The sequence below is a fragment of the Glandiceps talaboti genome, chromosome 17 (assembly GCF_964340395.1).
Source record: "Glandiceps talaboti chromosome 17, keGlaTala1.1, whole genome shotgun sequence".
NCBI lineage: Eukaryota > Metazoa > Hemichordata > Enteropneusta > Spengelidae > Glandiceps > Glandiceps talaboti.
The window spans coordinates 7,282,400-7,296,741 of record NC_135565.1 but is presented as its reverse complement, the minus strand read 5'-3'; the positions used below and the strand labels follow the sequence as shown (position 1 = coordinate 7,296,741).

At 36.6% G+C, this 14,342-nt stretch overlaps 1 protein-coding gene across 3 annotated transcripts in view; it reads right to left on the bottom strand.

Annotated features, from left to right (window-relative positions):
• LOC144448251 (uncharacterized) overlaps window positions 1–11,690 on the bottom strand; it is a 19,001-nt gene extending 7,311 nt beyond the window's left edge. The window contains exons 1-8 of one of the 3 annotated variants that reach the window (XM_078138425.1): window positions 11,580–11,690; window positions 8,503–8,862; window positions 7,227–7,571; window positions 3,954–4,037; window positions 3,440–3,612; window positions 2,847–2,915; window positions 1,913–1,975; window positions 926–1,202 (exon numbers count right to left, since the gene is read on the bottom strand). In XM_078138425.1, the coding sequence (XP_077994551.1) occupies window positions 926–1,202; window positions 1,913–1,975; window positions 2,847–2,915; window positions 3,440–3,612; window positions 3,954–4,037; window positions 7,227–7,571; window positions 8,503–8,862; window positions 11,580–11,640 (1,432 nt within the window). In that variant the 5' untranslated portion in view covers window positions 11,641–11,690. Of the gene's footprint in view, window positions 1–925; window positions 1,203–1,912; window positions 1,976–2,846; window positions 2,916–3,439; window positions 3,613–3,953; window positions 4,038–7,226; window positions 7,572–8,502; window positions 9,022–11,579 lie in introns of those variants that run through there. The other 2 variants (XM_078138424.1, XM_078138426.1) reach the window with 2 other exon arrangements.
• Between the last annotated feature and the right edge of the window lie 2,652 nt (window positions 11,691–14,342).

Here is a 14,342-nt window from a genome sequence, read left to right as displayed (position 1 = left end):
TTTCCATTGGTGACAGCCTCTGTTTGAAAACAAATATTTCAACAGATGAGGGTCATTTTTAAGAGAGAGGAGCTTAAGGTGGGGCCACTTTTTAGTACGATGGGATCGGGGGAGTGACACATTCCATGCAACAGCACAGGCCTGATTTTCAACGGTCCTCCCCATGTAATTATTGAATGCTTCCTTACAACGTAACTCATGCTATGTTAAAGGCCTACTCCAGATAAGGGTTTCAATCTAGGTCACTGTGGAACACAAATGTCTCGTACAACTATTAAAATAGTGGGACCAAACATAACCCTATCTGTTAATCATGATTTCAATGAAAATATAGCACTAATGTGAGGCACTAGGGTTTAAATATTTAGTTTCACCTCTGTTAACAAATTAAGGCTACATCATAGAAAATAAGTCTTCAGTCTTCGCAGAAGTCAGCCCACCCCCCCCCCCCACCCCCAGTATAAGTGACCCCGGAGGGTAAAGTTTGAGTCAAAGGTCAAAGTCAAAAAACAAATTACCTAACAACTAATTTACAGACATATAATTTCGCCAATTCGGAGAAAAATTTCCGCTCAATATTTAAATCGATGCGTGCTCAAGGCCCGTAGTAGATGGGTCGAAACGTCGCATTCGTTTTAAATTTACCGTTCTAAAATAACCCTATTGCACCGTCCTAAAAAGAACGTTTACAGCTGTTGAGAAAATATATTGGTAGACACGTGAATGGAGTCTCTATGCACTCTATGCAGTAAACCACGATTGTTCACTGCAAATATGAAAGTGACTATTGTTACTGATATGCCAATTGGGATTAGTTTAGGAGATATATCCAACAAGTAGAATAGTATCAAACGATGCTATGACAAATCCAGAAGCACATTGCCAAGTTCACCTCTGTTTTTATCTTATTAGTTGATTACCTCACCTTTGAGAAATTTGACAGCCACTTCTTTATTACCACTGCAGTCAACAGAGTCAATTAACTCAGCCAATTTGACTTCACCGAATTCTCCACTACCAAGAACATTTGTCTTAAAGATTAATCTTGTTGGGCTAATTTCCCATTGGTCTCTTTCTAACAGTAACTGTCTTGCTTTGTCGATTGAGTCAACGCTATTCACTTTCGTGATACCAGTATTTAGTGAATTGTTGTTTTCAATATCATGTTCTTGATTTTCATTCAAGGCCTTTGTTTCAGAGCTCTGGATATTATTAAAGGAAAACTCAAGTCAGACTTTTACATTTATACTGATTACTGCTAACATTAACAACTCGCATTTGATTCTGAGTCATAAGATAACGCCTTGTTAACTCTGAATTTCAACTGTAATGTTCTGCTGCACTTATAATGTCGTACGTTTTATTTGGGATTTCCTACTAGGGTGTACAGGAAAGCCCCTTGTGGTGACATTACCTTCAAATATAAAGGTCCCAAGCTGAAGAGATAAGGGTAAGATGATGTCACTATTGGAGGTTTTCCTTTAAATCGTATTGTTTTCCCCAAACGGTCGAACGCATGTAAAATGCAGTAGGACAAAATTAGAAGATTTCAAGTAATTTAAGTTAATCATTATGGTGTTTTCTTGCCATCAAAAATCGTGTAATATGATAAAGCAATAATCAATACACCACTCATACTACATATTTCATCGCAATAAAATAGCTTAACATGTACGCTTTCTTCGTTTTCGCGTGAAAATATTACCTTGTTGGCAGTGTTTTATTGCTAATTTCAAATTCATAGCTTTGAATAACATTTTCTCGGCAGCTGACTAATGGCATTGACCAAATGCTTGTTCAATACATTGTGTCTACTTCAAATTAGCAACTATGCTTCTAAATATAAGGAGCCGAACTTATATTATCGTTTTGGTATTGATAATATTTTAGATTTTAATTTTTGTCACATTACATTGATATGTTCAACAAGCTGTTGCTGTTCGGGAGTTCTTTTTTCGTCGACCACGTTTTCTCTCTGAAACAAAAAGTATTACATTGCTTATGATGAGAATTATTAATTGAAATTGTTCCTAACGTTATTTGACTGTTTTATTTGTTTGCACCGTTGACCAATTGATTTAGAAATTAAACATATCCATCTGTCTACTACCACTGCTTTGATAAGAAATGGCAAATACCAACGATTACTCTATATATTTCGCTCCACTTTAGTACTTTAATACGTTGTGAAATATTCTTAAATAACGCCAAGCCTCATGTTAAAATTCAAACATACATGAAGTTGTTTTGTGTGTTATATAACCGTGCTTGATTCTTCACTCATGACCACGAGGAACACTCCCTTATACTCTTTAAGGTACAATAAAGTTTGTTTCTGATAACATGTCTTCAGGAAACATGGTACGAAGGTCGGGATATAATTTTGTTTTCTTCTATTTTTTTGTTGACCAGTTGTGAAATCGCTTCGACCCTAAGGCAAAATACTTGTTGGTTAAGAGGTTAATGTTAGACAACAAAATGTGAAGTAGAATAACACAGTATGCAAATTCAATGTATAGTTTAAAATGACCTGTCGTCCGTCTCTGGAGTAGAATTTTTAAAAGCAACAAATTTACTGAATAATAACGTGACATGAAACCTTAAACAAAAACATGGCCTAAATTCTTACAATTTAATTCTTTTGTGAATACATATGAATACATAATACACTTACATGAAAATGGAAGAAAGTTCCACCTTTTTGAATGGTTAGAAATTGTTTAGGGTCGGCAGCTTGAACTGGGTTTGTATCGGAAATACACATTCTTGTATTTGGCCCAAGTTTCGATATTGAGTTCCCTGAAGCATCGACACAAATATTGACAATTCAACTAAAAATACCTTACCGATTCAGTGACCCCTGTCTCTGGTCTATCCTGTGCCTTTTCAGGAATCTTTAATTGTTTTCGTTTGACCTAAGGGATGAATAATATTAACACGTTACACACAAATTAACATTTATGTCCTACAGGTGCAAAAACGAACAAAATTGTCTATTTAACACTGAATGAAAATTCTTCACGGTTTTGCTCCTAGATATCCTGGGGATTGCTAACGGAGCTAGAACAAGCCGTACCTTATGCTGGAACACAAGCAAGGCAAGTGGGGGGGGGATTTATTTACATCAACCACATGGTAATAGTTTGGTATGGTGATAGGTCATTCTCAATTTGTGATCAACGCTTGTGGAATGCTCAAGCTGTACCAACCTATCTTTACAACAATACTTTGTCTCTTTTTATTTTTTACAGGATTTATGAACTGTACGTTACATGTTAATGCTGTGTATGGCACATTACGATATTACACAGAATGCTGGATTGCGCTAGTATATACGAAACGTCAGATCAGATAAGATCTGATTGGTTAGACGGCATTTGCAAAAATATGTTTTGCAAAACGTCAACACTTTCTTTTCAACATAAACTTGTATACTCACTCGTTTTCTCCTTTTCCATGTAACCACGACGATTGCACATAGGACCACAATGCCAAGTATAATAACGATAATCAATGGCATCCAAATAGGCAGTGTTGTAGTTTGTTTATGTTCACCTTCTGTTGCGTACCAATCAACCGATTGTGATGTGGTGTGCTTTGATAACGTAGGATCTACAGTACAGAACAAGTAAAGGTTAGAACTTGTCTTAGCAAAAGTGATTGCTGCAGCAAGTGCCTGTTATATAGTATCTCATAACATTTATTTATTGAAATACGACACATTTTAAAACACATATTATTAGCGTTTGGAATTGTTAAACTGGAATTTTCAAGGACAATAACATCCATATTGTTTCCATGAGGTAAAGTGAGTGTAAAAATTCAGTGTCAATACTAGCAAATGTTGAAAAAATGTCTGTGTACACAAAACCTGATGTTCTCAAGCTATGATAGTGATCAATGCCAGATTAAGAATAATGAGGTAAAATGAAGCCTCCATAAACGTTGTTTACCTATAGTTGGTGTTTTCACTGGAAGTTCGTTTATGAATCCTGCAAACAACACTTGAACTGCATCGTCACTCTTCATTGTAGGATCTGGAAAACAAAACAAAAAACACATACATGTTACTTTATGTAATAAATACGCAAGTATTCCTTCATTATTACTTGATTAATGCACATTATTTTCTAAAACAGATAATGTGCTTTTTAAATCAATTATTTTCGGGCCTGACAAGCATTTTGAAATACGCGTCAAACATTGCGTCATTATCTGGTATATTATGCATTTTCTGCTTGTGTTGTGAACGTGCTTCGCATTCAGAACTGAAGCATTCCCACTGCAAAGTAAATGATTATTATAGGTTGATAATTGAATGGATGACCCATTTTATTTGTCACTTTAGATTGCATGCGGTCTGGAGGTCAGAATACATCAAGTACTCTTCTGTAAGTTGAGATACACACGGAATATGTTGTAATTAAATGCTCAAAACTCCTACTTTCATATAAACCGACTGTAGTTTCCGACGAAAATATACCAATTTGACGACACATATGGACTGCATTTGTAAATAAAGGCGTGAGGGCAGTGTACCAACCTGTACTCGTGACCAGAGTGTGGCGACCAACGGTATAAGGTGACTCGCAGATGATAAGGTGAAAGGTCGTACATTTGTTTACAAACCAACAAGTTTGTCCAGACCGAGGACTATATACCACATCGACGTATACTTGTTTGATTACCGTGTCACCTTTGCGGATAATTTGACTTTGTAAATCGTTATTGAAGTGAAATACCCAAGGAAATGATAACAATTAGAATGTTACCGGGTGTATTGAACCATACGCTGAAAAATGTGTGGGTGTGTAATTTGGAAATGCTGGACGTGCGAGTCGCCTGTCAGAGTATACACAGACAACACGGACTGAAAGGTAAGCCTGCGTACTAGTCTCAATGGTGTATTGCATGTAAACCGTAATTCCTTTCAACATGTAGCTTACATGAACGAAGGCCATGCAAATGGGTTGATAAGGCCAGGGTAAGAATTGACGGTGGAGGTGGGGTTGGGAGGAAATTCTTTGGTCAAACAATGTTTCGCAACTCCCTTTAACGCTCTCGTCGCCCCCCTCCCCGGAAAATGAATGAAATGAAATGAAATGAAAATGAACCCAAACATGTTCGTAGCCCTCCCCTACCCAACAAACATACATACATTGGTGTTGATGAGAGAGAGAGAGAGAGAGAGAGAGAGAGAGAGAGAGAGAGAGAGAGAGAGACAGACAGACAGACAGACAGACAGACAGACAGACAGACAGACAGACAGAGACAGAGATTGACAGACAGACAGACATACATACAGACAGACAGACAGGCAGGCAGGCAGACAGGCTTCATCCAATAAATCAGGTAATGGGTCGTAACTCGGAGTTTCGACAGACAGTAATGCAGACAGAGTTAAGGAGACGAGACAGACTGACAGACGGGCAGATAAACAGGCAGACAGACAGAAGGACGGTCGGACAGACAGACAGAAAGACATACAGACAGACAAGCAGGCAGGTAGGCAGGCAGACATACATACATACATACATACATACATACATACATACATACATACATACAGACATAGACATATTGATTGACTGAATGATAGGCAGATAGACATATGTACAGGCAGACAAACAGACAGACAGACGATCAGGCAGGCAGACATACAGAGGCACGGAAATTATAGAATGGAAATATTTTGAATTCCCATTTATTTCAATACGTGCTGGTTTATGGGAACATTTGAACAGTTATTTGCTGGACAACAGACTGTGACTATAAATAGGTTGTTCCATTTGGTGCCAGTGATGTATTGATATCTAACCGACAATACCCTGTGTCACTGACCGGGTGATATATCGCTTTAATAGTTGGAGTTGAAGGGTCGTGTCATAGAATTGTACTATTCAGTGAACACTTCACTTATTTCTTACACTGAGTTCTAATTAATATGCAGTCACCATGGCAACTTTATAATGTACGACTTCCGAGAAGCAACAATTCACTGAAAGCTTTCCACTTGAGCTAGCGTGTACGAGTAGGGGGCGACAAACAACATGTTGAATTATATAGTGTTCGGCGAAACACAGCTATTTACAGAACCACGGTGCAAAGCACAAAGCAATTCCTCCATTTTGTTAGTAAGCCTACACTAACACAAATGTGAGGTGTGATTTCTGTAGAACACTAATATTAAATTACATATGCATGTTCACCCATTTACTTACGAGAGAGACAGAGAGAAAGACACACATTTACGACCGAGTCACATATCGCTTTAAGCTGGAGTTGAAAGGGTCATGTCATATACAATCACAATACTATTGAGTGGAACGCTTGACATATTACTTATACTGGGCACTAATTCATATGCAGTCACCATGCCAATTTTCTTAGGTACGACTTCCGAGAAGCAACAAAATGAAAGCCCCAGTCGAGCTAGCGTGCACAAAGAGGACAAACAACATATTGGGTATTCGGCGAAACACCGCTATTTATAGAACCACGGTGCAAAAACAACAATACGATTCTGCCATTTTGTTAGCATGTCTACAGGAACAAAACTTGTGAAAAGTGATTTCTTCTGTAGAATTACTAAGTTGAACATGCATGTTCACCCATTTACTTATGTTATTTTAGACATATTATTTGCAACGAATTCTTAGCAACTTTATTTGTAACTGTTGATCGCTTTATCCTCTAATACATGTTACATACACCATCATGGTTTTTCCCACGACATAAAACTAGCCAAGTTTTCGTATAAATATCACACAGATTCCCTTGAACTACTTTAGTAATTAGCATGTATGTTTGACTTAACAAAGCGATGAATAGCTGAATTGTTTTCACCCATATCTAGATAAAACTGATGAACGTTTCAATCCATTTTCCAGACATGCCCTAACACACTTGTATGACGAAATCCTTTCAATTGTAGCTCTGAACCTGTCTCGAGCTGTGCTCAAGCTACCTACCAACAACCAGTTTCTTTATTGAGCACAGGTGTACTCTTTCACTTCCTGATGTTTAATTGTAAACAAATTATCGATAAGGACAAGGCTGGCTGGTCCACTACACATATGACATACAATAATTTTACATTTCAAAATTGAAATCGATATTTCAACAGTAAAAACAGACAAAAAAAATGAAGAAGATGCAGTAGCCTACAGTAGCTTTTTTTGCAGCTGAGGTCTGATGGAAAACAGGATTGTTCACAAGTAACGTACCGATATTTTTGGAGACGTCAACATCGATATAAAAATAGTTGTCTTCATAAATACCGTGGTAGATGTTGGACACCCTACACGAGTAGTTCCCTTTGTGGTTTGATTCTAAACTTTGTATCCTAAGCCAACTAGTAGTGTTGAATAATTTTCCTTCAGACGTATTATTAGTTTTGATCGAAATGCCTTCGTAGTCTTTAATATCTTCTCCGTTTTTGCACCAAGCTATGTCCGCCATCGGTCTGCTAAGTGAGGCGGTACAGCGGAGAGTCAGATGCGATCCAGATGGAAACACCGTACCGTTTTGAGAATCCTCAGTCAACAGTCTCAGCTTGGAGGTGAAAGGCACTTCAAGAAAAAAAAATAGAAGCAAATTTGTCATAAGAATTTTATAGCTGAACTGGGAAAAAAAACACCGGGATGCAGGTTCTTACCTAATATGATACGAGAAACTAGATAGTATAACTAAGTTTGCATGCATCAATACCATAGTGCTCTTGATCACATATCTACTTCTCATTGCAAATAGATTGAACGCCTAAATTCTTTAACTCAAATTCTACTTAACTGTCGCCTTGAAATAGTTCACTGTAAAAGCGTCATGTGATAGATCTCCCTATATTGTTAGTGACAAATTTAGACATGTGTGGAAGACTGTCGACACATTGCAGACGATTCAGACAGTCTGATATGTCACTAATCATGTATATGATAGGGAGGCTAGACTTAATTACTCCTGACCTTAACTTTACCCTAACAGTCATTAACTCCCTAACTTATTAAACAGTGAAATGTGAATTTATCTTTACATTGTTACTGTCTAAAATCTGTCAAGTTGTACTAGCTGTCACTGGAGTATCATTTGTTTGATTAGACGACCATCAATATGTTCAGTGAAAAATGTTAGTATGCGTGTCAATTAGTGGTCTTATTTATCTATAAGGTGTACAGTAACTTGGGTATTGCGTTGTGGCACTGATTTTAGGTGCGGACCCACATATCAAATTGATGGCTTCATTGTACATGTGCGAACGACTAGATATGTTTAACCACAGGTAATTCAATACTGTTCATCGTGTGAGGTAGTATGAGTCATATAAACAAATTAAAGAAAGTTGTTACAAAAGTTTTAGTTTCAGTTAGTACAGCTGTAACCATAAACCTGATACATTTACCAACGATTTTGCCACCATCAACTTCAATACCCAGGGTGAAACTGTATTTATAAGAATCAGAAACACAATATTTATTTGAAAGAGGAAGGAAAACTACTCCTTACCATGAATGTTCAGTTGGACGTTGTAACGTTCCTGTTGTTTTTCATCGGTTCTGTTGTCAGGCTGAAACAGAACCACGCAACTGTATATACCGTCATCTGGCAGCTGTGCATCCTGAATTGTCAGCACTGAAAGTAATGGGATCTTGTACTTGTTATCATCGATGACGTTGGGTATCTCTCCTGGTTTCACTTTAGCAATGAAGGCATCGGTCTCAGTTGTCCATCTTACTGAGTTCACAACGCTCTTTGTTTGCTGGAGTATGTGTTGTATTGGGCAACTCAGTTCGACGGCTTGTGTTAATTCTACTGTAACACTAACACTGTCTGGCGGCCGAATGCTTGCGCTGACGTAAGTAATGACTGGAAAAGAGAGACAAAGAGAAAATACGTACGGGTAAATAACGGAATGCAGTTCATGACTCATGACTCGTGACTGTGGACATGTGGTTCGATCTAAATAAAAGCCGAAGTGTGTACATGAGGCGCCTTCTATTTGGTTGTTACGTTTACTGTCGTTTTTCTTTGTGAGCGTCAGTTACAAACATCTGACACAATACTGTATGTTTTCTCACACACAATCGCATGCTTACGATTAACCAATCACAATCCGTCTTACAGTGATAAAATTCAGCGTTCGAAAGTGAAAGAGAACCACCAAATAATAATTATAACATCGTTTTATGTGCTCTAGATCTGTGCTCGAACTCCTTTCGAACAGAGCGCTATGAAATATTGTGTCTTTCTGTACTGTGTTCTGTTTTCCTGTTATGGGGATGGGTTTGTTACAATGGTTTAATAGGGGGCCCGTTCTGGTCACAATTATGTAGAAATAATAAAACTACTGCTGTAATTAATATTATGTATTCCCCAAATTATTTCAATGTGCTAGAATTAGTTTAATGTAGTCTAGAATTAATTTATAATGGCTGCGATTAATATTATGAACTCCTTGAATTAATTGAATGTGTTTTCAATTAATTTCATGTAGACTAGAATCAATTTTTATATTAACCGCAATTAATTTTATGTATTCGTTGAATTAGATTTTATGGTTGCTGCAATTAGTATTATGTATTCCTTGAATTAATTAAATATGTTTTCGATTAATTTTATGTACCAGTCTTAATTTTATGTAGTCTAAGACTACAATTGTATGGATGACTTACAATAGAAAAGGGGTTCGGAAAACAGCAGTAATGGAAAAGACAATACAAGCAAGCAGTACTAGTACACTGGGAACTCTGTTCTTTATATGCACGCGCACTCCAACTTGTAACTGAATCTTACATCACACAAGAATGCACGCGCACTCCAACTTGTAACTGAAATTTACATCACACAAGAAATTTGATTTGATCGTCTGCCTTATCGTCGGGCTGCGTGCTGATTGGTTGACTATGTATGACGTATGACTATATAATGAGTTCATCAGAAACGGCGACAATGTTAACAACAACAACGTATAGCACAAAATATGAATCAATAAATGTAATTCACGACAAATTGATTCTAGACTACATTAAACTAATTCTAGCACATTGAAATGATTTGGGAATACATAATATTAATTACAGCAGTAGTTTTATTATTTCTAGATAATTGTGACCATAACGGGCCCCCATAGTTTATTGTAGCAGGGCTTGATACCCGTTAATTAAAAACGAAATATTATAATAATATGTAAACTCTTCAGGACATGCATTTTTATTGGGTATATACTTTCGACTGCAAAACATCGTAGTTTATTACTTGTTCGTATTTTGAGGTGTGTTATACGCTTGTCAGTTTTCTGATATAGTTTCAAAAGTGACTAAACAAGTGGTGTTTTCTGGTGTTATTTGAATGTTTACGGTTGCATGTTCGTTGACGTTATACTTGTAATCTTAAAGCGTATGCTTGGGATATTTGTGAGTATCATAATAAGTGCCCCCCCCCCCCGAACAAAACAACAAGTATAAAAACGTCAACGATTACCTGGGAAATATATGTCTCAATAAATCTATAGCAAAGACTTACATCATGATAATGCTAATATCGAGACATGTTTTGACAAATTGCTATATAGTGAAGGGTGAGGTCGAGAATATTAATTTTGTGGTTTGTTGTCCCGTTACTAGCTACGGTTCGCATTCTACTATTCAACTGAATAACCCAAATGGCACTGTACATTTGTTGTTATGATGAGTGATTTAAAAAAAAAATTAGGAGAACCTAGAGAAACAAAAAAAATCAAATTAGTTGTGTAGTAAACAAAAAAAAAACAAATAAATAAACAAGTATTGTTATAAACACGAACTTTCACCTTGTACTTAAAAAGATATTTTTTGAAGCAGAAAAACAAAATAAAATTATGTATTAATTAAAATTCTAAATTAAAACCCCATTTCTCAAACATATAGACAAGTTAACAAACGGTGAGTTCAAATATAGAAAAAGGAACAAGGAAACGAATATTGTATTAACATGACGTCAGAAACTTCTAAAGGGGCAAAGTTTCTAATATTATGATTTGTGTGGTGATTGTTCATATATACTGAAATATATTATGCTATTGAATGTATGGAGACATGTTAAGTCACGCTCAGTTTCTTGTAGATATCTATCCATGTTAGTAAAATCACATTGTTTGATGACAAAACTTTTAGTCATCATATACAGTACCTTCGAAAGAGTCCATTGTTCTAAATTTTCAGTTATATTTCAACTTGTTAAACTACATATCTTGTGGTGTGTTGACTTGGATACGTATCAGCACAAGCCTAATACATATCATAATGTACACCGTCATATATAGTTGAACGATGACCCTTGTGTCAAACTGTGCTACCAGAAACAGGACGATCCCGAGTTTACGCACATGATGTCAAAGCCTATGAGTACCGCGTTATCCTGAGACCAAATCAAGTTCAGAGCAGCTCCTGGGGAGAAGTCCTATTTTGTATCAAAAAGTCTGGACATTTTCATAACTGTTTTCGCGCCATTCGGTTCCTGATGTTATAGTGCAACAATGACGCTTCAAAGACAAAATTGAAGTTCACAAATTGTTATACATATAATTGACAGAGTGAAATACTTACCATCTACCCTGAGGTTTGACAGGGCAAACCATACAATTATTGTGGTCCAGTACTGTTTCATTTTGTGTATTATCCCTGCAGCGCTTTTGCTGAATATAAGACACACAGACACATACATGCGCCGTATAACGTCATGTTTCTGGGAAATCGAACCAGCTATAATTAACTGGGAATTTCCAATAACTAAATAATTCCGATTGGGCCTAACGTAATATATATTTGCCATAGTCTAACGAATAATGTCGGGCGATGCCATTAACATTCATTTTGAATAATGAAGAAACCTTAAATGGGTTGTTTCAAAATTAGGCTTTCAGTGTACTACATAAACGTATACATGTCACGTGACGTGTTAGGGCGACATACACCGAAATCTAAACTGGCAGGTACTTAGTATTAACTAGAAACACATCGACTAATGCATAAGGTCGCATACAGGAGTTGAATCATATATAGACAGGACCTCATCACATTTGTTGAAAAAGTTACTCTGAATATATCTCTTTCATTCTTTCGTCCGAATTTAAATTAAAAAGTGGGTCGTTTGAACAGTCCTTACTTCCACCAATTAAACTGCTTCATGGAAATATAAAGAAATGAGACAGGCAACCGTCACGTTCATATACTCCGGTTTCAAGGTCGACCATCATCTAAATTGAAATGTCAAATAGAAAACCAACATGGTATGAACCCTTTCTCTTCATACTATTACAATTGATCGCATGTCATTTCGGCGAAAGTACGCATCACACCAACACCCACACCATTGTGTCCATTGCTTGGGAGGCATAATAACATCACACAGTGGTTTGTGGATTAATGAAAAGAAGGGTCATAGGTCAACCTGTCTGTGTCTGAAGAAAAACACAGAAATCACTTGGTGACCTTTTACCAGTGACGTATTCAGTTACTATTAAGGTAAAATGACATTCATACAGGAACTGTAACTTTACTATGTTTTAGTGTTGTTTTTCTTTCATGTTGAGATATTTACGGCTTGGGTGGGGGTGGGGGGTCTGTGAAGAAATGGGGGCATGACAAAAAATGAGGGTTCAAAGAGAGGCATGACAATTCTGATGGTCTGAAATGGGGAGGGGGCGAGATATGTTGCTAAATTAAACCTCAGTAATGGTCGTTTGACGAGTAAATTACAAAAATTATCGCGGCTTCGACGCGATACGTTCACAAGCCTAAATTAGTTGCGTGACAGCAATGCGAATACATTTGTGTATGCCTTTCTCTATCTGTTTGTTTGTCTGTCTGTATTTCTGTCTGTCTGTCTGTCTGTCTGTCTGTCTGTCTGTCTGTCTGTCTGTATCTCTCCCTAGTGTGTCTCTCTCCCCTCTGTCTATGTATGTGTCTGCCTCTCTATCTCTCGGGAGACTTTTTATGAACATTCAGACCTCAGAAGCAGTCGTTTACCTTGTAGTTTACAAAATTGTATACTTCATTTACCTACCATATATTTAGTCAGGCAAAGTAAAGTCCACATATATTTCTAAAGAAATCTATCACACTTTTTTCTTAATCTATTGTCAATGTGAAAATGTGGGAAAAAAAATATACTATGGATTATTGCAATTTCTGTTCGATAAGGTTTTTTTTTTTTTTTTTTTTTTTATCTTTGAGTATTTTTTATTGAAAGAAAACAATAGTTTTGCCAAGGAATGATAAGAGTGAATAATTTAGTATTGGCTACCGGGGCCAGCATACATTTCTGACTCGGTGACAAACAAATGATCAAAAGCTCAATATTGAAACTGAAGTATATGAAACGAAAATGCCAAGCAACAAAATCTCACACATGCATTTCGCTTTCCGTTCAATTTTGCTTAAAAGAAAAAATTAACAGGAAAACATGGTTTTTAACTGTTTGGGTCAATTTTGAAATTGTGACGATATATTGAAGTTCACTGGTCGGCAGAGATTTCTATGTTTTTTTCTTCAGAGATCACGCACTATCAGACGAATACATACGATGACACAATATTTAAATGAAGTCCTGCGGTCACAATAACGATATGCATGTCATGTAGTGACATATCATTAATCAGCGAAGTGATTGCGTTGTTTTTAATGTACATTTAGTTAGTTAGTTAGTTAGTTAGTTAGTTAGTTAGTTAATGGTTACTGAGTTACTTCGTTTTTGAATGGAGGGAGTTGTAGATATGAATTTGTTTTTATCATACCAGTACCATACCAGTGCAGTCAAAAATGTATTCAACACGTAACCCTGTAGGTGACCTTTTACCCACGACGTATTCAGTTACATTGTCATTGAGGGTTGAGGAGCTGATCATTTCACAGTCAAACAAGGACTATACATTTACGTTTTTTGAGGTTGTGTCCTTTTCATTTTGAGATCTCTCTTTAATACAATGTTCAAGTCAATAAACCACTATATTCACGTCGTTCCGATGATACTAGTGACCACATGAGTTTATGAATGGTCATCACAACAAATGAACTAAAATATAGGTAGCTCGGTCTGTTGAACAGCTCTATTTTTTTTCTGGCAAAACTCAGAAGTAAGCGTGACTAGATTTTCATTGTGATACCTTTAAGGCTTATCATCTTTCTCTGTGATTTATTCCCATGTGGATAAAAGGAATTCGACAATGACATCACAAATAAATAAACAACAATAGCAACAACAACAACAACAACAACAACAACAACAACAACAACAGAGACTTGGTTTATTAAACCTCACGACAAGACTATACACAATTACTACTAAGACACTTTTGCGAAATACTCTAT